Here is a 25,212-nt window from a genome sequence, read left to right on the forward strand (position 1 = left end):
ACAAATACACTGCAACTGGCCGATCTTGCAACTGCCGGAGACTTCTCCCAACCCGGCAGGGCGAGTGTAGGGCACGCGAGGTCCTGCCGGGTCGGGACGCGGGCGGTGTGCGCGTCCCAGCCTCACCGCAGACGTAGATAAGCGGTAAGTACCGCCCCTTTAGTGAGGCAGCCTCCAATCCTGTTACAGGTTTCGGCCCAGTCCCCATCCTGAGCCAATCCTCAATCGGATTTCAGCCTCCCGCCTGAAGGCTTCCGCCCATCCTCAAGATGGCGCCCCAATCCCGAGGCCGCGGGGCTGCAGACACAGGAGAGGGGCGGGGTTCGGGGAGAGGGGTGGGTCTGCGGCTCTGGCCCGAGAGGAGGGGGCGGTGCGTCACTTCCGTTGTCAGGTGGCGGCGCCGCAGCCATGGAGGGAGGCGGCGTCGGCGGTGGCGGCTCGGGTGGCTGCGCTGGGAGGCGGCGGTGAGCGGCTCCCACGCTCCCGGCCCGGCCCCGGCCCCCCGGGACGGAGCGCCGAGCAGTCCCGGCTCCGGGCTACGGACTATGGGCGAGCAGCGCTGAGCACCGGGGGAAGGTGAGGGCGGGGGTCCCGGAGCCCGGAGCCAGGCGGGGGCGGTGCGGATTGGCGGGGCGGGCCTCAGCGGCCGTGGCGGTGGGACCCGGGTGACACCCCGAGGCCGTCCGGGTGCGACAGAAACGGCAACAGCGAACGCCCCCTCCTCTGCTGGGGTCTGCCCTTCCGGAGCGGCGGGGCCGGGGGCTGCTGTGCGCGGGGTACCGGCCGGCCGCGGGGAGACTCCGTCCGGCCGGAGCTCCGGGAGGTGGGCACTGCCAGCCTTTCTCGGAGTCATTCGGCCAGTAGTGAGGGCACGGCCGTTTGAACTCAGCTAGCCCCAAGAGACACCCTCTGGCTCTCCATGCTTTCCTCCCGATCCCGAGAGGGACTTGAAAGTTAGAAGGAGTCCCCAGGGCGGGCCAGCCACGGCTTCCTCCAGGAGTTCTCATCCGTCAAAGTTAAGGAAATTTGGGCATCGCGGGAGGCGTTCAGGTGCGGGTCAGAGCTACCTGGATGCCAGTGCTGCGTTTGGCTGGCCTTTTCCTGGGAGATAGCACGCCGCTGTGGTCAGTGTCACCTGCAGTGCCAGGTCAGGCCCGCCCATTCCCACACCACTCGGCCACACCTTCCGGGCTGTGGGTAAGGGCTTTGGGATTTCCGACGCTGCGTTCTCTGCCAACCCCCACTCCCTAGGTTTGATACCCGTTTGTTGGCGGAAGGAAGAGATGACAGCTGCCTTTGGTGGCAGGATAGACTTTGCTCTGTTTTAAGTCACGGGAGAAACCGGTTGGCTTTGCGTGGTTTTGAGAGCAGTGGGGAAGAAGGTAGTCACCCTGGGCTGGGCACATTTTCCTCTTGGCTTAGCTTTGCATGAGATAAGGAAGAGCAGAATACGCAATTGTGTGGCCAGAGAATCCTTGTTTGTAAACAGTGCTTGTGAGCTGCTTCAGGACTCCTTGTGCGCCTGCTGTGACAGTGGTTTGCAGAGGTAGCCCTCATTTGTTAATTCATTCCCCACATGATAACAGTGTCTTTGCCTGGAGAAGCATGGACCCTCTGGTATAGTGGTGAAGAGTGGGGTTTGGAGTCAGACTCCCTGAGTTCAGATTCTGGCTCTGCAGTTTTCTAGCTGTGTGACAGTAGACGAGTGGTATAACCTCTCTGTGCCTCAGTGTCCTCATCTGTAAAACAGGGGTAATAACATAGAGTTGTTGTAAAGATTAAAAAAGTCAACACATGTAGGGGCACCTGGCTGATTCAGTCAGTGGAGCTTTCAACTCTTTGTTTGTTTGTTTGTTTAAGATTGTATTTATTTATTTGAGAAAGAGAGAGAGAGAACTGGCATGCGCCCAAGAGAGGGAGATGGAGAAGCAGATTCCCTGTTGAGCCAGGAGCCCCATTGGGGGGCTTGATCCCAGAACCCTGAGGTCATGACCTGAGCCAAAAGCAGATGCTTAGTCGACTGAGCCATCCAGGTGCCCTGAGCTTGTGGCTCTTGATCTCAAGAGATGTAAGTTCGAGCCCTACATTGGGGGTAGAGATCACTTAAAAATAAAATCTTTAAAGAAAAAAAGTTAACTCATGTAAAACACACAGAACCATGCCGGTCACATGATACTTGATAACTTATTTCAAGAAGCTGGTGGTCTGGTTAAGGGCGCCTGACCTGTAAACAAGTAGTTGAAATAAGGTGTAAAAAGGCTAGTAGCAGCAGGCACAGAGGGTTGTGGGAGCCCAGCCTGGGTGGGGGAGCGGGTCCTGGGAAGCCTTGGCTGAAGTGATGACAGTGGGGCTGTGTCCAGAAGGATGGGAAGGCTTGACCAGTGAGTATGAAAGGATAAGGTGTTCTCCCTAGAGATAAGTACATGCATAGTTTGTGTTTTAAATTGAAAGGTGTTCTGTTTTTTGTTTGTTGTTTTTTTTTTTTTTAAAGATTTTATTTATTTGACAGAGAGAGACACAGCAAGAGAGGGAACACAAGCAGGGGGAGCGGGAGAGGGAGAAGCAGGCTTCCGGCTGAGCAGGGAGCCCAACCCTGGGACCATGACCTTAGCCGAAGGCAGACGCTTAACAACTGACCCACCCAGGCGCCCCTAAATTGAAAGCTTTAATTAATTTCTTCATTTAAATAATCTCTACACCCAGTATGGGGCTGGAACTCAGAACCCCTAGATGAAGGGCCACACATTCCGTTGACGGAGCCAGCCAGGTGTCCCTGAGTATGTGCATAGTTTATTCCAGAAACCTCAGATTGTGCCATGTGGTGGTATGAAAGTCAGCATGGTACAGGTAAGGCAGTGTAGGTGACAAGGAAATGCCACGTTAACAGGTTAGGACTTTATGCCAAGGGCAGTGACAAGGTTTTCAAGTGGAGGAGTGACATGATTGGATCTGTGTTTTAGGATGATCTGCCTGGAGTCAGTCCCAGCAGAGGAGAGGAGAGCCTAAAGGACTAGATTCCTCTCAAGAGGCCACTGCAGGCCCCTGACCAGGGAGAGTTGGTGCCAGGATGGAGACTCTGTGCCAAGAAAGCACTGTAGGCACAGGGTGGCAGGTGTCAAGCTACCTGCTTTGGTCTGAGCTTCGCCCAGCAAAGAAATGCCTGGTACATGTGCCCCTCTCTTCCTGGGGTCGCAGGTCACTTGAATAGCTGGGAAGGTAAGGCTGCCCTCTCAGAAGGCCTGTCGCAGGGGGTGCTGCCCTTGCTCCCCTGTGTCTTTTTCATTAGACCTGGGAAGGCAGCACACTGTTGTTACTGAGAGCCTGTTTAGGGGGCGCCTGGGTGGCTCGGTCGTGAAGCATCTGCCTTCGGCTCAGGTCATGAGCCCGGGGTCCTGGGATCGAGCCCCACATCGGGCTCTCTGCTCCGCGGGAGGCCTGCTTCTCCCTCTTCCTCTCTCCCTGCTTGTGTTCCCTCTCTCGCTGTGTCTCTCTCTGTCAAATAAAGAAATAAAATCTTTAAAAAAAAAAAAAAAGAGCCTGTTTGGCTCTGCAGTAAGACACATCTGAGTTCCAGTCCCAGCCCTGCTGGTCACTAGAGGTCACTTTTTTTCTCCATGCCCAGCTTTGTCATCCTTAAAGTGGGGACAGCAAGGCCCCTCCCTAGGAGGGCAGTTGTGAGGATTAAGATGTTGTGGGTTGAGCATTTAGCACACATGGAGTGAGAAACACTTGGTAAGTGTTATTACAGACCGGAGGAAAGAACTTCCAAGAAAGAGCTGAACTGCGCCCCATGGCGCTGTCAGAAAGTGTCCTGTGGGATCACAAGATCACAGGATTTTATTGTATTCTTCTGAAAAGGAAATCTGTGGGGAGTTTACCCAGTCTGTATGGGAGCCCTGTGGATGATTCAGCTCAGCTCTTTGAAAGAACCAATTTTTTTTTTTTTAAATAGAAGGAGTGCTGAGGGAAAAAAAATACCATGTTTTAAAGTATTCACGAGAAAAAAGGTATTTAGAGTTTCTTCTGGGTGTGTCCCTCTTAGTGACCCTGGTCGTATCTGAGGTAGGTGCTGCAAGAAGCATCACACACACTGATGTGTAGAGGGGCTCAAAATCGAGAGCCCCCGTTGCCCACGCCTGAGCCCCCGTATGTGGTGGAAGGCGGATGGAGAGGCAGCCCCTGGCCTGGAGGAACTTGCAGTCCAGCAGGGATGAGGCAGGCTCCTAACCAATTAACACTTGCATGGTTTGGCAAGTCTCACAGCAGTCTGTGCGGCGTGTGGTGGAAACCAAGAGGAAGGAGCAGTTCCACGGGGGGAGAAGGAGGAGATTGGGGAGAATGTCAGAGAGCCCTTAGAGGTTAACTGGCTCCCAAATGGTGAGGAGAGTTTTCCGAGGGCTCACAGGGCACCCTGGGCAAGGGAGCCGCGTGGCACGGGCTGGGATGCATGCTGGTGTGGGTGCGACTTTAGAAACCACAGAGGCTCTGGCACAGGGCGTAAAGGGACCTGGCTGTGGGATGTGTTGGGAGAGGTCAGCGCCAGTCCAAGATGCTTGAACTTCTTATTCTCTTGCAGTGGGATGCTTTGTTTTAAGTGGGGGAAGCACCGTTAGACCCACATCTTCCCCAGCCAGAGCCATCTAGCTGCAGGGAGAGAGTGGACTGGGGAGAGAGCTAGTCTGCAGTCCAGTGGGAGGCTGCTCCAATGCTCAGAGCAAGGGCTATTGAGGGCCTGGATCAGGCTGAGGCAGTTGGGATGGAGAGGGCGGGTGCTCTTTGGGGAGAAATTGGTCAGACCCTGGAAATGTTTGGAAGTGATGGTTGAGGGAGGAGCAGCAGTGGGAGGTGATGAGAAGGTACCTGGTTTGGGTGACAGAGTGAATGATAGCGTAGAGAGAGGGAGACTTGAAAGACAGTGGCTGGTGAAACCCACCAGCTCCATTCAGTAAGACCTGAGAGCATCTCACCAGAGAGGATCAGTTACAAAGTCTGTGGCACCCTTTCCAGCTTCAGGCCAGGCTTCCTTCTGGTTGTTCCTGAGTCAGCGCCTGGGAGAAAGGCAGCTTCCCTCCCTTCACCTTTCCTCTGTCCAGATTTGCCCAGGGAGGTGACCTTGTACAGCATTTCAGAAACTCAGCTGGCTGAGTTTGCAGAACTCCTATAATTTCTCCAGCCTTTGGATGGCTGCAGAGCAGCCCTTCTCCACGCTGCTTGAGCTGATGGGGTCCTGGACAGCACCCTCAGGGGAGAGATGGCTTTCCCAGTACTCCCTGGAGATCTTATCTGGAAAGAGAATTTGAGATTGGATTTACTCCCTAGGCTGGATTAGCAGACTTCCTCCCTCTTCTCTAGAAGGAGAGGTCTGCCAGAGGCCACTGGGACTCAGAGCCACCAGAGAGGTGAGAAGGAGTTGCCCCTATGCCCTTGTACCCCTGAGCTCAACGGGAGTGTAGAGCTAGACCAGAATCTGATTGTGCTATGGAGAGGGTACAGAGTTTCAGACAAGCCCTTTGGTCCTAGGGAGATTTTCACAGGATTTGTCCTTGGGGTTGTGGGGTCAAGAAGGTAGAAGAGAAAGTGGCCTGAAATCAGAGCAAGTCTTCCTCCTCCACCTGCTCAGATGAGACTGGGGCCTTGCAGGTGACCCAGGGCCCACAGCCACGCTGCACATCCTCTCAGGCTCTGTCATCAAGATCTGGGATGGTGATGCGTGCTTACTTACTGCCTTAGCAATGGTTCCATTCTGGCTCGTGGATGCTCGGGTCAGTTTTCATTATGAGTGTGTCTAACTTATTCAGCAGGCTCTGCGCTGATGACCTTAGGCGATTCTCTGTCTTTTGCTCTCTAGACAGAGCTGTAGTGACTGCCAGATGATTTTGCCCACCTTAGGGATCTGCCGGAATCTGCAGGATTCTAGAAGAGAGGTTGCTGCTTCAAAGAGTACCTTTTATTATTACTTTTTTAAAGAATTTCTAAGCTCCCTTTTCATAAACTGGAGCAGCCTGATTTGGGTCCAGCAAGCAAAGGCATTCTTTGGGGTTGAGGTGCCCCTTCTTGTGGGGGCACTGACTCCTCCTCCCCCTGAAGAAACTACAGCCGCATGGTGGTCATCTTCTGATTCATGGTGGTCTACCTGGGGAGTGAGTTCAAGCTCCCCAGAGCTTACACAGCGCAGTAATACACAGGCCTGACGATTTAAAAGAAACTCTAGTTGTTGGAAAGCCCCAGAGAAAACTGAGAAGGGTTCTTGTTATTCATAACAAAGCTGTCCCCTCTGAATACGTTTACAGACTGTCACCTAGTTGGCAAAAGAGACAGAAAATGTTTAACTTTTAAAGAGTCTGTGACCCAAGCATCAGGGAGGAAGACAAAGGGGCACAGACACTGTAGTGGGAATTGGCCAGAATAGGGCTGGTGTGCCTGTCGTTTGTCTTTAGGTTTGGGCCAGAGCTAGTCTGAGGTGTGATGAGGGGACAACAGGTACTTCTAGAGAGAAGCTTGGTTCCTTGGGAGACCTTAGGACTGGCTAGCCCCAAATTCCGTGGAGCTTTTGGAACCCTGTTTCTGGCTTCTGCCAGCTCTAGAGAACAAGGATCCTGCTCCTTTCTGCAGTCGCTGTGGGCGCCTGGAGGTGCTGCGTTTGGCGGGAGTTCCCCAGGATGCATTCTCTTCGGACTGCTCTCCCAGCGCAGTTCCTCCTGAAGGAAAAGGAAGGAAACTAGCCAGAAAAGAGAGATTGCCACCACTTTCCAGGTCCTTTGCTAAGTACTCCTCAGTACATAGTAAATTATTTCTCAAAATCTAAGGAAGGAGGGGTGCCTCTGTTTTATAGAGGAGAACCCCAGGCCCAGAAGGGCTAAGTAACTGGTCTACTGTTTCACAGTCGGTAGGAGCAGAGCCAGACTTCCGGCCTACACTTGGGTGACTCTAGGTCCCACGCCAGGCCATTCAGCTTGGGCCAGCTCTGGCCCCAGGGCGTCCAGCCCACGCGGAATCTTGGAATCAGGGAGTTATAGGAAGGGTCTTTGACAAAGCTGAAGCAGTCCCTTCTTTGCCAGAAGATTGGAACTGCCCCTTCCTGCAGGCAGGTCCCTCCCTCTCCTGGCCTGTGGGGAGTGGGTAAGGAGACTTGCAGCCGTATCACCTAGAAGTTAAGGGCCTAGGCTCAGATCAGACCTGGCTTCAAAACCCAGTTCTGCCACTCACCAGTTGAGTGACCTTGAGCAAGTCACTGCCTGTCTTCAGCCTCATCTCCTCCTCTGTAAAATGGACACTTTGCTCCTTGCTCCTAAGGTAGTAATGAGGATTACGCACGAGCTGCTACTGTCTATCACAGGTTCAGCCTAGTGCCTGGCCTGCAGCCAGGATCCAGGGCCAGCTCTGGTGAGGTCCGAGTCAGCTCTTTGCTAGCGGGTCTGGGAGTGGTCCGAAAGAGGTGTCCTGAGCCAGCTCCCAGGTCTCCAGTCTGAATGTCTTGGTGGTCCTCCCAGCCTGGATGGATACCAGCTGGCAAGCGGGAAGTTCCTTATGGGCATGTGTGCAAGCTGCCTGAGGGAGCTTCAGTGTACCGGCAGTGCTTTTGTCCCTTCCGCCCGACCCTCCTGATGTGGCCTCGCAGTGGCACCCAGGCTGGTGCGTTCTGGACACTCCTGCTTCCACCCGCGGCCCATGCTGTCCTCCCTCAAGTATGCCTTCCCTGAGTTCCGGCCTGCCTTGAGCCCGTTACTCCTCTTAACAATTCTAATGGGTTAAAAAATTTTTAGATTAAAAAAATGTATTGTTATAATAGTGTGTGGTAAAATAGTTAAGCACTATGGAAGAATATAAAATAAAACTCTCTCTCCCTTCCTTGGATCCCTCGTCCTGCCTGGAGGTACCCACTTGTTGTGTTTCTTCTAGAAATTTCCTGTGCATATTCAAGTGTGTGTATAATCTTTTTTTCTTTACACAAATGGGATCATATCATATACAAATAGTACTGGTTTGTTGTTTGGGTTTTTTTTTAAAAAAACACAATATACCATAGGCATCTTTATCAGCAGGTGTGGACCTAGTCTTATAGGCTGCATGTAGGTTCCATAGAATGGAACGTGATGTAGTGAACCATTCCTTTCTTGGTGGACTTGTAAAGTGCTTCCTGTGTGGATATCCGTGTGCATGCATATTTTGGTTTTTGTGGTTTTATCTTTTGTGGTTTTGCAGCTGCACATGGTTCTACAGGAACCTTCATTGGGCACATATATCTTTGTGAACTTGCATGGATATATGTGTAGGGTAAATCCCTAGAACTGAAAGGCTGGGCCTGAGGTGTGCTTTTTTTTTTTTTTTTAACTTTGTTGGCTGTGGTTTCAACACATACTTTCTGCACACCTCCCAAGCCTGGGCAGGGGATTCTGAGGTGGCCAAGGCGTGGGCCTCACTCATAGGAGCTCCCCCTCCCAAGAGACAAGCAAGTAGACGTGTGATGAGCGTGTTCTCACCATTGTGAGAACACAATGAGTGAGAACACATTGTGAGAACCACTGAGTGTCAGTGGTAGTTCTTGGACCTCAGCACTGGCCCTGGCTGGCTTCTCGGTGGCTCAGAACAGGTGAGAGTCTCACAGAGGCCCACCGTCTGAATGGCTCACTGAGGGGCACTCTGATGGCCCCTCCTGCCGGAGCCTGTGCTGTCCTGCCCCTCTGAGCTGCCACAGCCAGCAGCATTCGTGAACTGTATTATTCATTGTGAAAGTTGTGAAATTTAATTGAATTTAATTTTTGATGGAGGCAGTTAACTCAGTTTGCTGACCCCAGTCCAAATTGCCTTTCTTACAGGATGATGGCATAGTGATTTTTGCTGTTAAAAACAGTATAAAGAGAGGGGCGCCCAGGTGGCTCAGTCGGTTGAACATCCAGCTCTTGAGTTTGGCTCAGGGTGTGATCTCAGGGTCATGAGATGGAGCCCTGTGTTGGCTCTGTGCTGGGCATGGAGCCTGCTTAAGATTCTGCCCCCTCCCCCCACCCACACCCCCCACCAAAAGCAGCAACAACAATAACAGTATAAAGACTGAAAATCACATGTACCTGGGCCTGGCCCAGGCTTTCCCCGTCTGTTGCTCTGGAAATCTGGGGTGGAAGGAAAGAAACGGAACATTTGTCTAGCGCCTCCCCCACACAGTCCTCAGGGAACCCTGTGCAGGGGCGGCGCCATCCCTCTCCTCTAGGTGAGCCAGGGGCGGGCTGAGAAGCAGATTGAGCTTGCACCACGGACACGAAGGTGGCTCTCAGACTCAGCCAGCCTTTCTTCAGTCACTTGCTCTTTTCTCCTTGCGTGATCTGGGCCATTGTGGGCGGCAAGAACCCAAACTCCACGTGGGACTCCGTGGCAGGCCTGGTTCCCTGGCTGAGTCACCGCACAAGGCAGTCACTGATGGCTTGAGCTGCAAATGGGTCCCCTTAGTAGCAGGGCAAGCTGGCAGGAAAGGGGAGGGCTGTCAGTGACCTGGTCTGGCCTCACTGCCCAAGGCAGAAGACCCCCTTGCAGAGCCAGGGGGCCCCCAGGAACATCTCCCAGGCCTGGCTGCTCTGGATGGGAGATACCAGAGCAGCACAGCCCCAGAAAGAGCTACTAAGTCTATCCCTTCCTCCTCTGACACCCACACACAGTGACGGATTATTTGTTGTCACATCAGCTGCTTCCGGAGGCCCTTGGGAGGGGCGAGCTGGTGGCAGGACTGGCGCAGCTGCTCTCAGAGTGGCTGCCGGTGAGGCCCTCTGCCCCGTCTGCAGGGACTGGTCTCCTCTCCATATGTCTTTTCCCTCAAGGGGCCCACGAGTCGACCTTCATGTGCACAGCCTTGGAGCCCGTTCTCCCAGAGTCACTTGGGAACATATCCTTCTGCCCACGAGCCTTTTGCCTCCAGACTCTCTGCCCCCTGCCCCCATGGAGGGGCCCAGTGGGGACTTCCTTGGGGCAGTGGGACCAAGAGGGACATCCCTGATTACGTAATCTCCTTGTATGTGACTCTGGCCTCCTTAAGGAGACGGGAGCTGAACCTCCGAACTGCGGACACTGGGTCTGCTGTGAGCAGGGGGTCTTTGGGCCCTTGGCTGTGCCGGCCACACTGGAGTCCCGTGGGGAAAGGCGGCCACAGAGGATGGGTCTGGTGCGGATGTGCTGAGGGGGAGCAGGCTGGGCACAGGGCCCTGGCTCCAGCCGCCCCTCCCACTTCCCACTGGGCTGAGTCACTTCCTCTCTGGCCGCTGCAGGTACTCTCCCACATGCCGGAGAGCAGGGGGGTGGGGTTCACCCTGGGCCACGAGAGGGAGCCCGGCTTGCCTTAGAAGCAGCCAGTTCACTGGGTACCCCCAAGGCATTAAAGCACGACGTTTAGGGAATGATGTGATGTTACGGATTCTTGACAAATTGGAGCTATACATAGCCTGCATTTTAAAAATGAGCAAAATCATCACACTGTTTTGGAACAGTGAAGATGACAGCGCATGCATGAATCTTTGTCATCAGGGAGTCCTGGCTGAAGCCAAGGGATTACTAATCCGCCTCCCCATCCCCCCAGCTCCATCCTGAGCTCGGAAGCAAATGGCTTCCAATGGGTTCCTGGAGAGGTTCCTTATAGCCTTCAGGCTCCCAGGGAGAGGGTTTGTGCCTACTTCGGGGGTGGCTGTCATTAAAACTCAAAGGAAAAGCTGACAAACAGAGCCCCCCCTTCCTTCCACCTAGCAGGAGGCGAAGAGATCAGGCCTCAGGCAGCCTCCTGTGGGCCTGGTGAGCTGGCCAGGGTCTCTAGGCTTCGCTCTCACAGAGGGGTAGGTGACTAGTTCAGGAAAGCAAAGCAAGTGAGTGACAAAAGCTGGAATTTGAATCTGGATTTACCTGACCTCAAGATCCATCTTGCTCTCCCAGCTAGCATTTGGGTCACTGGTCTACTATTTGAAACACTTGGTTCCATGGGCAACGAATTCCTCTTGGTTCCCTGAGTTGACTTTGTGGTTGGAGAGCAGGTTGGAAGTTGGGAGCCTTGGTAGAAATATCTACATGTGAGTTTTGGGGTGCGGTGAGGGTGGCTCCCAGAGTGGTTGGGTCTTGGAGGGGTGGGGGACACATACTTGTTGGCTGGTAGAAGGATATCTCAGTAACCCTCAGCTTGGCCCCTCTCTCCAGAGAGACCTGATTGGGGGCCCAAAACACCTTCTCCAGGGACAAGCTCGGCCCCTCTCTCCCTGCTTGCCTACAGCTTTCTGGCTGGCAGCTCCCTAATTCCAGGAGAACATTTGCTAATAAGGAAGCCCAGAGGGCACTGTCCTCTCTGTGGCTGCCACTCCTAGGCCCGCAGCCATCAGGTGGGAAAGGACCAGTGGAGGAAGAAAGAATATGGAATTCAGAGCTGGAAAACCTGTGTCTACATCTCTCCTCTTTGAGCAAGCAGTCCGGTAACTTTAGGCAGGTCTCAGGATCTCTGAGTCTCCATTTCTTTTTCTAGAGAATGCTGTACTCCGTGGTAGTGGTGGGGGGCAGGAGCATGGGTCAGTTACAGTCATGTATTGGAAAGTGCTTTGTAAACTACAGAGCCGTGTGCAAAAGTTAGTTGTTGTGAGAGTTCACTGAGGCTGTGGGCCTCCCATGTGGGTTCTGAGTCCGAAATTCACCATCCAGGAAGGAGCCTGGGGAAGTTTCCAGGGAATTGTCAGACCTCAAGTGTGGAGGGGGTCTGGTCTACTAAGCAGAGCCACAGGCCTTAGTCGGGTCATCTCTTAGATTTCACACTGCTCACCTCAAGCCTTGGTGTTTCTTTCCAGGTGTAGTCAGATAAAATGCAGACTTGAGCCCCAGGTTCTCTTCTCTGGGGGTAGCAAGAGTGCTAGGAATTTTTCTGACCCATAGAAGGACCTTCGCACTACGAGCCTAGAGTGACCCAGAGGACCGATCACTGGTGTGAGGGGCAGCCCACGCCGTCATTCACGTGCGCCCACATCTTGCTGCGGGAGAGCAGATCTTTTTGCTGGCTTCAGCTGAAAGGGGGCTAGTGTGTCCCTTTGCCAGTAAGAGGTTGGGCCCAAGCCTCAGGCATGCTATGAATGAATTCACTCCTCGGTGGGGGCCGCTCTCTGGCAACAGACACTGGCTAAGCACACCACCTGGCCAGCAGCCAGCCTGGCACCCTCCCTGCCCCAGGCATCCAAGCATTTCTGACATAGGACTTTGCCTGGACAAATGGTTCCCAGCACCCTTGCAGCCCAGTTCCGTATAGCTGTGATCCGATCCTGGATTCTGTCTCCTGCCATGAGCTGGTGGACCAACCGTCCTCACTGCTGGGCCCCACTCCAGCCCTAGCCTCCAGCTGGGTGATCTCTGTCCCCTGCCCCAGTGTGGCTTCTTATGCATTCCAGGTGCATAACAAACAGATCTACACTCTGTTTTCTCATTCAGCAGTGTGCCAGGCCCTGGGCAATGTGCAGGGAAGCAGCAATGAACGGGAGTTGCTCCCTCACTGGTGGGGGGAGTCAGATTAAACCAGTGGTTACAGGACAGTGGGAGGGGACAGAGGTATGCTCAGATGCTCTGGCAGCTGGAGGAGGAAAGGACTTGCTGCAGTGAGGACCGAGGGAGAAGGATGAGCCAACCCGGGAGAGGAGGGCAGGGCAAGGGTGTGCACAGCACACTCAGGGAATTGTGAGTCATTTGGTGTGGCTGGATTTAGGTGGCCTCCCAAGGCAGTGAGGCTGGACAGGTAGCCTGGGTCTGGCCAGGCTCACTGAGGAGCTGGGGTTTCCTTCTGAAGACCAGAAGGGTATCAGAGGAGCCCCATGGCGGAGATGGACAGAAACACTGCAGGCCCAGGTCCCAGAGCAGAGGAGAAAGTGCAAGGTGCTAGAATCTGTTACTCAAGGCCACCGTTACAGAGGTAGCTGAGGTGGGTCTTCTATGGAGTCTTTCTGTGCCCTTCCTGATGGGCCCCCTAGAGCAGTGTCCCTCTTGCCTTGCACCTGAGGCGGGGTGGAACCCTTTGAAGATGTGCTGCAGAAAGATGCCACCAGGTGGCAGACCTGGAGATGGCACAAAGGCCTCTTTCTTCCCTTTAGCACCATGTTTGCAGGGGCTGAAGGTGGGAGGCATTCAAGACGTGGTTCCTGCCAGCCCGCCTCTGCCCAACAAGGATGAGATCCCCCATTGTGCCACTGTGGACTGTGTCCCCACAGGGAGTCCCTTTGAATCTGTGAATCTGGACAGCACATTCCTGCAGGGCTTTGGGAGCTGCTCTGTCCAGCAGCTCCAGCAGCTCGCTCTTTCTCCTGTCTCTGACCTCAGAGTCAGTTGCAGGCATCGTGACCTTCACCCCCAAACTCTTCAGCGACTCACACCTAAGAAGGACGTTCTCCCATGTGACCACAGTGCACTTTTCAAATTCAGGAAATTTAACATCCACACAGTCCGTATTTAGATTTTGTCAGTTGCCCAGCCATATCCTTTATGCCTGCCCCCCACCCCCCAGGATCACACACTGCATTGACTTGTCTTATGTCTTTAGGCTCCGTTAAGCTAGACTGGCTCCACAGTCAGTGTTTTATTTATTTATTTATTTTTAAGATTTTATTTATTAGAGGGCAACTCCCTCGGGTCCCCTCCCTCCTTGGGAGCTTTGTACTATCACTTTGCTATACCTCAATAAACCTTGCTTTACTGCCCACCCAAAAAGGGAAAAAAAGGATTTTATTTATTTGAGAGAGAGAGAGTGTGTGTGTGTGAGCACAAGCGGGGGGAGGGGTAGAGGGAGAAGCAGACCCCCCTCTGAGCAGGGAGCCCAACAAGGAGCTCTCAACAAGGAGCTCTCAATCCCAGGACCCTGGGATCATGACCTGAGCCGAAGGCAGAGGCTCAACCCACTGAGCTACCCAGGTGCCCCCGTCACTGTGTTTTTGAAGCCTACAGGCATGTTTTTGCTGCATGTCTCTCAGTTTGGGTTCATCTCATGATCACATTCAGGCTATACATTTGGGGCAAATTAAACAACCATAAGTTGACGTTCTATCAGGAGTAATATGATGTCAGTTCTGTTATTAGTGATATTAACTTTGATCACTCGGTTAAGAGTCACAGCTTGCTTTGTTTAAAAAATTGAGGTATAATATACACACAGTTTCACAGATCCTTTAATTATCTAGTTCAGTCGTTTTGCCAAATGCACATCCTGGACTAGAGGCACTAGGTCTTAATTCCGGACTTCTGGACAGTCCCTTACTGTGCCCTGGGTTGATGACTGCCAGCTGGTGCTCCAGCCACTGCTTCCCCCCAGACCCATGAACAGAGCAAGAGCACGAGCTGCTGTGGGCCTCTGCACTCCAACTGCTGCCCGGCACCTCTCCCCTCCTCAGTAGTTCGGCTAGTGCCCCCTCCCCCCCACTATTTCCCCAGGCCAGCAGCCCAGTGACAGGTTCAGGGTCTCTTAAGCCTTCCCCCTGGGTACCCTCTTTCTTCGCCTCTACCTATCCCCTCCCCCTATTCAGTGCCTATTAAGTAACAACCCCTTTCTCTTCTGAGCAGGAAAAATACAGAGCTAGGTGTTTAAGCTCATAAGAGCACATGCTACCAAATGCTGCAGTATAGAGGCAGGCACTCTGCTGAACCTCTTTTTTTTTTTTTAAGATTTTATTTATTTATTTGATAGAGATCACAAGTAGGCAGAGAGGCAGACAGAGGGGGTGGGGAAGCAGGCTCGCAGCTAAGCAGAGAGCCCGATGCAGGGCTCGATCCCAGGACCCTGAGATCATGACCTGAGCCAAAGGCAGAGGCTTAACCAACTGAGCCAGTCAGGCGCCCCTCTGCTGAACTTTTTCCATGGGTTGTCTTACTGAATCCTTAGCCCAATCTCCTAAGGTAGGTGTTGTGCTCTGGTTTTGTAGATGCTGACTAAGTAACTTGTCCAAGATCTTACCACTGCTAAGTGATGGTGCTGGGGTTTGAACCAGAATTGACTCACCCCAGAACGCTAGCTCTGACTCAGAGGTTCCCAGCCGGTGTGGGTTGTGTGGATCAAGATGTGATCCCTTCAGCCTGCGGGTGACTGGGGCAGGCACAAGATGGCGGGGGTCCTGTGTTCTTTTACTCCCAAGTGTCATAGACGTGGTTCTCTCTGTGTTGTGCTGTGAGGAAGCCCAAGACCCATTGCTCTAACCGTGTTATTGTGCTCCCTTAGTGTCCTCTCTGCTCCCTCCCTCCTGGGGTGGGGTGTGGGTCTAGACACCCAGACCTTTAACGCATGTGCGGCCAATAGGATTGAGGCCAGGGATGGGTGGGAGCTCTGTGCTCCCTTTTATGCACTGGGTGAGCCAAACAGAGCTGCAGGGTCCCTGCCTTCAGTTGACAGTGCCAGAGGTGAAGTCCAAAAGACAGAGGTCTGCACAGCTCAAGGACTTTTTGTTTGGTTTGGTTTGGTTCTGGCAGAGCCAGAAAATATGGGGGTGGGGGGAGGGGCTGCTGGCAGAGACTGCTTGGATCTTGACACCGTCCGCTCAGCCTGACCCTGCAGTGTAGACAGAGTCCTTTGGCCCCTGGCAGGCATGGGAGGCTGCTGACACGTTGTGGCTACCAGCCGCCATTGTCATCATACATCCAGACCCATGGCAAACAACGCACTGGGCCAGGGTCTGCTGTCCGCTCCTTGTGGAGACTGACCTTGCCCTCTGCCTTCACTGGTTTGGTGTGCAGGGTCACCCATCTCTCCAGGAACCCAGAGGTTGCAGCAGCAAGCTCAGGCAGAGTTGAGTGCAGAACTTTCTGTGCAGTGGGCGGACTCCATCTCTGCCCCTCATGCTTGTGGGGGGACGGGGGGCTCACTCCGTATCTGTGCACATGTGTGTGCCGCTGCCTGGGGCGTCTGTGAACCTTCGTTGGGGGGATGCTTCTGGGTGTGAATGATTGTCCCCTCCTTGGTTTGGCCGGGCTTCAGCGATTTTATAGTGGGTAGAAGTGAAGGAAGGCTGAGCTGGGGGGCCCTCAGCACCATCTCTTTGCAACCTACCTCCTTTTGTGGTTGATGGGATGTCTACCCTGCCATAGAGGGTCCAGCCTGGCCCTACCCTGCCCGGCTGTCCTGGACACTGTCACACTGCTCCCCTGGATTTGGCATCACGGACTTAGAACCTTATGTATTACTAATGGCCCAGCCTTCATTGCCTTGTGGGAGAGTTGGGCTCCCATCACCCAGCCCCTTTGGGGTAAAGTGAACTTAACCCCAAATTGACAGGGTAGGGCAGGCATCCTCCTCTTCTGGACATGGCATGGTGGCTGTCATAGAGCTTCGGCCCTCCAGCACTGAGGCCCTTGACTCACTCCCCAGGCTGGGCCAAACAAGTGAACCCCCATCTTTTAGGATTGAGGCACACAGCTGGCAGATGGGGGAAGCCAGGCTGATTCTCTTTCAGTGCCTGTCTCCTGGCTTCCTCTCTCCCCGCCACTGTTGCCTCACTTTGCTTCCCAGTGAGGGCAGGTTCTAAGGGAACTGGTACTAACTTAGGAGGGTAGCACTTTTAAAGTTGACAGATTTAAAGCTCTAGAGACTTCGAAGCCAGGATGGCTGAGTTCCTGGAGAGCTGAGCAGCAGGCCCAGGAAACACCCAGGCAAATGGCTGTCCCTTAGCCAGACTGGGCCCGGGCCCTTCACTCCAGCCTAAGGACGAGTGTCTCTGGAGGGGCCCCAAGTCCTTGTAGACCAAGGTAGCCACATGTTCCCCCTCAGAGATCTCACCGTGAAGCCGGGATCCCTCAAAGCAGCATCTCCCATGGGAGCATCAGTGGCCATTTGCAGGTGTGTCTCTGGAAGGGGACCCATCAGGATGATTGGGGGGGCACATCCTCCCTGTGCCTCCGCAGGGGGGTGGGAGACAGGAGGAGGGTCCGTCCTCGGATGTTTGTCTTTGCTGACCCCTCTAGCGAGCCTGAGGCAGCTTCCTATTTTCTGGGCCTCCTCTTCACACGGCTTCCTTTGCTCCGCCAGCCCTGGGTGGCAGGAATGGATGTTCAGGAAGGGAAACAGCCTTGCTCCCACTTCCCCTGCCAGCATCTTTTCCCTCTCCCTGCCCGTCTGCTCCCATCCTTCTGTCAGCCTGCATTTTGGAGCAGTTCCCAAGCCATGTGCTTGAGCTGAATCCCGAGTGGGGTGGGTGGGGTCAGGCTGAGCCCCCTCATTGTCTGTGCGGCAGCTGCTCCCGACAAACTGTTGTCTAGACCGTGCCTGCGTGGAGGCGTCCCGGCAGCGTCTACGCAGATGCAGATACGGTGGTGCCTCCGTGGTGCTCTCCAGGGAACCAGCCAGAGAGGGGGGCTTAGTGCTGCAGGGAAGATGGCGACTGAGGGTAGCATGGAAGGGAGGCCAGCTTACCTCCTAGGGCGGGAGCGGCTCCTGCACAGGGCTGCTGACCCCATGACAACCATCACCACCAGCTGGAGGGGAGGCGTCCAGCCATTCCTAGAGAATCTGTGGGACCAGGAGTTGGGGGTGCAGTGGTTTCATACACACATAGTTTTTTTTTTCCTTGTGGAATTTTTAGTCTAGTGGTGGGGAAAGACAGTAAGCATATAAACACACACATAAGGATGCCTGGCAGTGGTTAAGCATCTGCCTTCGGCTCAGGTCGTGATCCCAGGGTCCTGGGATCGAACCCTACAGCAGGCTCCTTGCCCAGTAGGGATCCTGCTTCTGCCTCTTGTTCTCCCTGCTTGTGCTCGCTGTCCTGCACACACGCTCTCTCTCTCTCTCTCTCTGACAAATAAATAAAATCTTTAAAAAAATAAACACACAAATACATGCATAATCACAAGATATGGAAAGTGCTATGAATGGAAATTCCATGATAGAGTAACTGAGACCCAGTGATGGGGGAAATATCAGGGAAGGCTTCTCTGAGGAGGTGGTATTTTATTTATTTATTTATTTGTTTATAGATTTTATCTATTTATTTGACAGAGAGAGGCACAGGGAGAGAGAAAACACAAGCAGAGGGAGAGGGAGAAGCAGGCTTCCTGCTGAGCAGGGAGCCCATATGAGGCTTGATCCCAGGATGCTGGGATCATGACCTGAGCTGAAGGCAGAAGCCTAATGACTGAGCCACCCACGCACCCCTCTGAGGAAGTGATACTTAAATTGAGAAGGATGCATAGAAGTTAGGCGAAAAGTGGGAACGCTGCTTCAGACACATTATTGCCCAGCTTTTTAAGACTTTTCTAGAAGCAATTTCATTCTTCCCTGCTTTTGTATGAATGACTTTGAATCTGTTTCCACCATAAGCCTCTTTGGCAGAAGTCATGGCCGAGCCTGACTGTGGCTTCTGCTCCATCTGGGGCCTGTCAAGGCCTACTGAGTTACATGATCCTGCCTACTCTCAGTGTGAAATCATGGGTCTGCGCCTCAGTGGCACAGCTCTGCAAACAAATTGGGGCTTGATGAGAGGCAGGCCGGTAGATTGGACTAGAGGTATGCCAGGCTGTCTCCCTTGCTTTCTACTTCCTTGCTGGAGTCCGTCTCCTGGGGTCTAGAATAAGGGCGGGAAAGGCAGCGCACGAAGGCTTAAGCTAACTAGCGACTATGCACCTGTCTCAGAATAGAAAGGGGCGGCTTTCTGGGAATAACAGCCTACATAAGCATTTAAACTTTCTTTTTTAAGATTTTATGTATTTATTTATTTATTTGTTAGAGAGAGAGAGTGTGCGCGTGTGCAGGCACAAGCAGGGGGAGCAGCAAGCAGAGGGAAAAGCAGACTCCCAGGACCCCAGGATCATGACCTGAGCTGAAGGCAGATGCTTAACTGACTGAGCCTACCAGGCGCCCCTATTCTTACCAGGGAGACTGTGTAGATATTTCAAGTGATGCTGCAGGATACTGTCATGTAGGGATGTTAATGATTTGTTTTTTTACAGCTTTCCTGAGATATATTTCACCTACTGTAAAATTCACCTTCATCATGTATTTTCGGTGGGAGAAAAGGAAGCTTACAAAGTGGTACCACAGTGTGGTCCAAATGTTGGTAATAATGAAACTAGAAGCGTGCTCACGTGAGCAGATAGGAAAGTCCACTCGAGTGTTAGTAGTGACAACATCTGGATGCTGAGATTATGGGTACCTTGTGTTCTTATTTTTGCATATCTGTGTTTTCTAATGTTTCTGCAGGGAATGCTAATTCTGTATGAAGAAAAAATTATGGAAGTTTAGGGTTCAGTGTCCCCAAGCCTGTCACAGAAGGATAAAGGCTGCACTCCTAACTTGGCCATTAGGTCCCCCAGATCTGGCCCTTGTCCCTCCCTCTGGGTCACCTCTCACCCCTTGCTTCATGCTCTATACTGTGGCAACACAAAGTCCTTGGAGCTTGTTGTTTCTCTGCCATTTCTTACCCATGTGGGTTTGCTCACTTGGGTCCCTCTGCCTAGAATGACCTTGCCCCTTGCCCGGCTCGTCCGGTATCACCTCCGCAGGGAAGTTTTCCCTGAGCTGCCTGAGGGCCAAGGGCCCCTCCTCAGGGCTGGGCAGCTGGCCTTCCTGGGCATCCCTGTGGCCTCTGCCCTCTCTACCCTCTCTCTTGCCCCATGTCCAGGACAGTGCCTCCCCGAACTGTTAACTGTCAGTAGCTGAAGGGAGCAACTAACTCTCTTGTCTTATTTAATCCACATCCAGGGGTCATATTCTAGAATTTGGCTCCTGGGTCCATCTTTCATCTTAATCCTGGAGGAGACAGGGATTTCCAGGTAGATCCAGGCGCTCCATGACCTCCACCAGCATCCTTTCACTGGCCCTTAAATGCACAATATATGTTTTCCTTAAAAGTAATTTAAAAAAAAAAAAATTGAAAATAGGACAAAGAAGAGAAAGTAGATCCCTGCCATTGACAACTTTGGGTGTTTTTCCATCGGAGAGGACCTGAGAGTCAGGGGAGTTTGAGAGAGGAGATCCCCAGGGCAACCATCCTCACACGTGGTGGGCATTGAGAGTCCCCCAGGCCCCCTCCCCACCATGCCCCAGAGGTCAGACCAGAAGGGGTGCAGGGGGGACCCAGGATTCAGCACCTCAGGCCACTTGGCTGCAGGTATTTGGGGGGAAGGCCTCACTTTGGGAACAGCCGCTTCTGGGCCATCTCTCCTCTTTGTCTCTGGGGTGGTCTCTCGGGGACCCCAGTTGGCATCTGCACAAAGCCAGTGCCCTCCTCTCTGCATTTGACCGGCCCCCTGAGGCAGGCTAGCTGCCTGCCTCCGTAGCCAGTTTTTGCTGCCTGGAAGGACATCCACCTTGAGCCCCTGATCAATGCCAAGGGAAGGAGCTGTGGTTCTTTGTCACCGGGAACCTTCGATGCTCCTCCGGGAGGGGGAGGAGGGGGCAGCGGCAGCGGCAGCAGCGGGAACAGCAGCAGCAGCTGTGTGACGCAGCCTCAACTCGGAGACTCGCAGGCTGGGTTCGCGTGAGGAAACTCGCTGACTTGCTCAGTGAGAAGGGCTCTTCTCTGTCTTGTCTAGAGCTGAGAATGAAGCGGAGAGCATCGGACAGAGGAGCTGGGGAAACGTCGGCCAGGGCAAAGGCTCTTGGAGGTGGCATTTCCGGAAATAATGCAAAGAGAGCTGGACCGTTCATCCTGGGTAAGCCTCTGACCATGGGGTGGGCCAGGGGTGCAGGTGCGGGGGCAGGGGTGTGGAGGGTGGGGGCAGGCGCAGGTGCGATCCCAGCAGCGGCTGTGCAGAGCGCAGTGCCACACCCACCACAGTGCACGTGCAGGGCCCTAGCCTTTCGGCTCTAAGCGCAGCCCCTTTGTGCAGTGGAAGATCGGATAGAGCCTCAGGTCATGCTGTACCCAGGTTGTCATTTTTGTCGTAGCCTCACTGGCCTTCCATCAGCTCCAGCTGAGAGCTAGACTGTCTCTTCCCCCAGAGCACCCCATTCACCCCCCTCCCCCATGCCGCACATGGGAGCCACACAAGCTGCATCAGAACCCAAGGCCCATCATCCAAGGCACTTCCTCGTTCCATTCTTGGAGGGCACGGTTCATTCCGCAAGGTGTCTGGTATAGCCCTCCAGGTTTCTGGTAAAATTTTTACAGTCCTGCAGATTTGGGTGTGCCCAGTGGTCCAGAAGAGTACCAGGGCCTTTCTGCGTGACGTTGGAGGCCCAACAAATTGGAGTTGCAGTGCTCAGGGTTGCAGGTGTGAAGTGGGCTCTTGAGGACACCGTAGACTGGGTTTTACTTTGGGGTGGCATCTCAGGCTGTGGGCACAGGACAGTTCTAGCCCCAGTCACTGGGCACTAGTTTCCGGAGCCTGCCATGGGCTGGGCCTGGGCTGGGTGCTGGGGTGTAGGAGTGAACAGGTGGGTCCCTGCCCTCACGGAGCTTAACATTCTAGTGAAAAAAAAAAGAAAAAAAAGCAGAGTCAACAACACACAAGATTACAAGCAGGGCATAAGTGCCTTGAAGTAAGTAACAAGATCATGCGAGAGTGGGACGGGTTACAGGGAGTGTATACAGGGAAGGTTCCATAGGAGGAAGTGATGTTTGGGCTCACTCCCGAGGAGAAGTTTCGACTGTATGTTAGAGCAGTGACACTGTGGGTCGCCTAGGTGGCTCAGTCCTTAAGTGTCTGCCTTTGGCTCAGGTCATGATCCCAGGGTCCTCAGATCAAGCCCTACATCGGGCTCTCTAATCAGGGGGAAGCCTGCTTCTCCTTTCCCACTCCCCCTGCTTGTGTTCCCTTCCTTCTGTCAAATAAATAAAATCTTAAAAATAAAAAAAAGCAGCGACATTATGATCTTATCTGACTTCTGCTTTGAATGCTCAGTCAGGATGCCGGCAAGGGACAGCGAGCAGTGTCTGCAGGAATACAGAAGTGCCCAAACCTGGGCTCCAACAGGGGCCAGGCAGCCACCCCAGATGACCTGGGGAACTCCCAAGAGTTTGCACCTGCGCCTGTAGTCCTCAGCCTGGAGATGCTGATTCAGAGGCTCCAGGTGGCTGCTGGGGTCTCTGCTTTTAACACCCACTCCTCGGAGGTTCCTGCACACCCCCACAGTTGAGAACCCTTCCTTTTGCCAGCTGGGCCTGTAAAAGCCAGGTGTACCTCAGGCGCATGCGCACGTGCTCCATTGTTGGGGGAATCTGAGAACTCTCCACCAGGAGACTGGTGGGGGCGGGGGGGTTGGTGGCAGTCGCTCAGTGGCTGTGAACTGTGGAAAGGCCACATGGTGCCACAAGAGACAGGGCTTTGGAAGAATAAGCCCGAGGCTCTCTGTGCCGTAGGTCCCCGTCTGGGCAACTCCCCGGTGCCAAGCATTGTGCAGTGTTTGGCGAGGAAAGACGGCACAGATGACTTCTATCAGCTGAAGGTGAGTGAGGCGCCCGGGGCGGGGGAAGCTGGGGCCCCAGGGGCTGCCCTGCCAGCCTGCTCTCCCCTCTTCCCCACCTTCACACCCACACCACTTGTGAACAAGAGTAGCACTGTTTCTTCCCGGGGAGCGGTCCGGCTCACACCATCTCACTCCGAGCAGGCCTGATGGCAGGAGCGCGCTCAGAGCAGGACTCACGCTGCCATCCCACTGAGAAAACTCTCGCACGTCATGCGAGCCTGTGGGAGCGCGCGTGCAGGTGCTGCGGGCCCAACTGTGAGCTCCCTGCGCCGCCTGCTCCCGTCACTCTGCTTTGTAAAGTAAGGTTTGTTTTTGGGTTTTTGGTCTTTTTGTGTGTGTGCCTTCCTAAAGATCCTTACCCTTGAGGAGAGGGGGGACCAAGGAATAGAAAGCCAAGAGGAAAGGCAAGGCAAGATGCTGTTGCACACCGAGTACTCTCTGCTTTCCCTCCTCCACACGCAGGACGGCGTGGTTCACCACCACGGGCTCTTCCAGGTGAGTGGCAGAGGGGCTGCCTGTCCCCCCTCCCCGCCCCCCACCCCTGGCTGCCTCCTGGGGCTGGTCCCTGCTGGGGCCACATCTGTACTTGGAGCAGCTCGCCCACGTGACCGCCTGGGACCCCTGCGTGCTGGCAGCACCAGAACTTCCCGGGTGGGGTGGGCTGGAGGTCAGGCTCTGGCCTGCACCCCTGCTGTGAGGCCCATGCCCAGCGGGAATGCCCCTTTCTTTGGAGCGCCACTTCTCCGGGAAGGGAGGAAAGCATGAAGTCATTTAAAGACACCCGGGCTCTTTTCTATTGTGTCGTGCCCGGAATTTTCCAGGCTGGGGTGGAAGGGAGGCAACGAGGAGGGCCGAGCCTTGTGGGCCACCTGTGGACCCCGCAGCTGGTTGTGGTACTGACAGTCCTTTGGCCTGCCCAGGCATCGCAGCTTAGTTGAGCGAGTATCCCTGAGCCCCTGTGCTCAGATGTTCCGGGTCCCTTAGGGAAGGTACTCGTGAGTAGCTTGTACCCTGGAAAGAGCTCTTCTCAGAGCCAAACCAAAATTGTGTCTCCAGAAATGAGAAGGCCAGTTTCAGAATGCCTGGGAGGTCTCCTGCTCAGGCCCCTAGCAGAGCTTCTGCAGGGCCCTCGGCTGGATGCGCTGGCCAGGCCACTCTGGCCAGACGGACCTGGCACTCGAGAAGTGATGTGAGGCAGGGAGGCATGGAGGGTTTGGAGACTGCGGCCCTGGAATCTGGTTGTGTGACCTTTGGGCAGCTCACTTCCAGTCCCTACACCTACACCTCGGGTTCCTCATCTGTAAAATGGAGATGGTGATGGACACTTGCTTTGTGAGGCGGTCAGGAGGGTGAGCGGACGTGTGTGCAGCCCGAGGTGTCCCTGTACACACTCACCGCGGTTACTTCCTCGTCTCCTTGAGTTCTTGGATAAAATAAAGGGAAGGGGCCGCTCTGCCCCGTGCACCCTACCAAAGTCTTCATTCTCACATGTGCAGTTAGAGGCAACTCCGAAAATCCCTGTTTCCCGTCCACGTGAAACCAAACTGAGGGTGATCGTGAGTCTTCAGGGCTTCATCTCTGACAGCTGCCAGAGCTTGGCCCTGCTTTGTGTCCTCTGGGATGATAACACCTGGTGGTGAGAAGCATGTCCAGAGTCACCTGTGTGCCAGCCACCGCGGGCCCCTGAGGAAGAGGGAACGAGAGGCGTGGTCACGCTCGGAAGGAGGGGCAGGGCTACTCAGTCCCCAGGGGGTCCCCAGAGGCCAGCTTTGGTCTGCTATAGCCGACACCGAGTGTCTCCCCAAGCTGGCTCATCAGTAGAGCGTGCAGCTCTCGATTTCGGGGTTCTAAGTTCAAGCCCCACGCTGGGTGTAGAGAATGCTTGAAAAGAAAAAAGAGGAGAAACCATCTTTTTGGCAAGGAAAATGGGCCTGGCACGTACCACCACGCGCCGGTGCAGACCCACCTCCTGAGCACTGGCGCGGGCTGCCGGATTCCCTGAGCAGCCTGTGAGGGAGGGTGCCAACTCCCTTTGACCAGAGACTTGGAGAAGTGAGGTAAACTGCCCATGGCCCAAGCCGGAGGGAGCGGGAGCTGGGGCCTGAACCCCACCTGACCCACTGTTCCTTGGCTGCCAGGAGTCCGGCTTCCACGTGAAATCAGTTGTGTCAGGCACACAGAACACCTCGCTTCCACTGTCTCTGACCTTAGTCATAGCTGGAGCCTCTGGGAGTGCCCCGGAGTTGGGGATGTCCTGGGGCCCCAGGTCCGCTGCCTGTACCCTGGACCCAGAGGTCCCTTTGGCACTACAGGCTAAGCCCTGATCTGAATCCCTTACACTGGGATCAGAGCACGAAGCCTTTAATGGCAGCCCCGGTCCTGGCCACCCAGGCCTCAGGGTGCTGCTTATGCAGGCTCCCACGTTCGTGTGTGTCTCTGGCTCCCCAGCCCTTGACCTGCAGGCCCACAGCCAAGCCCTGGTCTGCCCCCTTGCCTCCCAGGACCGCACCTGTGAAATCGTTGAGGACACGGAATCCAGCCGAATGGTGAAGAAGATGAGGAAGCGCATCTGCCTTGTCCTCGACTGCCTCTGTGCACACGACTTCAGCGACAAGACCGCCGACCTGATCAACCTGCAGCACTATGTCATCAAGGAGAAGAGGCTCAGCGAGCGGGAGACCGTGGTCATCTTTTACGACGTGGTGCGTGTCGTGGAAGCCCTGCACCAGGTGAGGCTCTGCCCCCGCCCCCCACCACCCCCAAATCCCACACCCCCGCCCCACCGCTGGTGCCTCCTCCTCTAGCCGGCATGGCCTATATTCCCGGTGGCTGAGAAGCCT

At 54.4% G+C, this 25,212-nt stretch overlaps 1 protein-coding gene across 1 annotated transcript in view; it reads left to right on the plus strand.

Annotated features, from left to right (window-relative positions):
* Positions 1–385: 385 nt before the first annotated feature.
* STK40 (serine/threonine kinase 40) overlaps positions 386–25,212 on the plus strand; it is a 39,116-nt gene continuing 14,289 nt past the window's right edge. Inside the window, exons 1-5 of the mRNA XM_046013920.1 lie at positions 386–576; positions 20,497–20,616; positions 22,266–22,351; positions 22,724–22,867; positions 24,874–25,101. Of these exons, the coding sequence (XP_045869876.1) occupies positions 20,505–20,616; positions 22,266–22,351; positions 22,724–22,867; positions 24,874–25,101 (570 nt within the window). The 5' untranslated portion in view covers positions 386–576; positions 20,497–20,504. The remainder of the gene's footprint in view (positions 577–20,496; positions 20,617–22,265; positions 22,352–22,723; positions 22,868–24,873; positions 25,102–25,212) is intronic.

This window comes from Meles meles, chromosome 1 (assembly GCF_922984935.1).
Source record: "Meles meles chromosome 1, mMelMel3.1 paternal haplotype, whole genome shotgun sequence".
Taxonomy (NCBI): Eukaryota; Metazoa; Chordata; class Mammalia; order Carnivora; family Mustelidae; genus Meles; species Meles meles.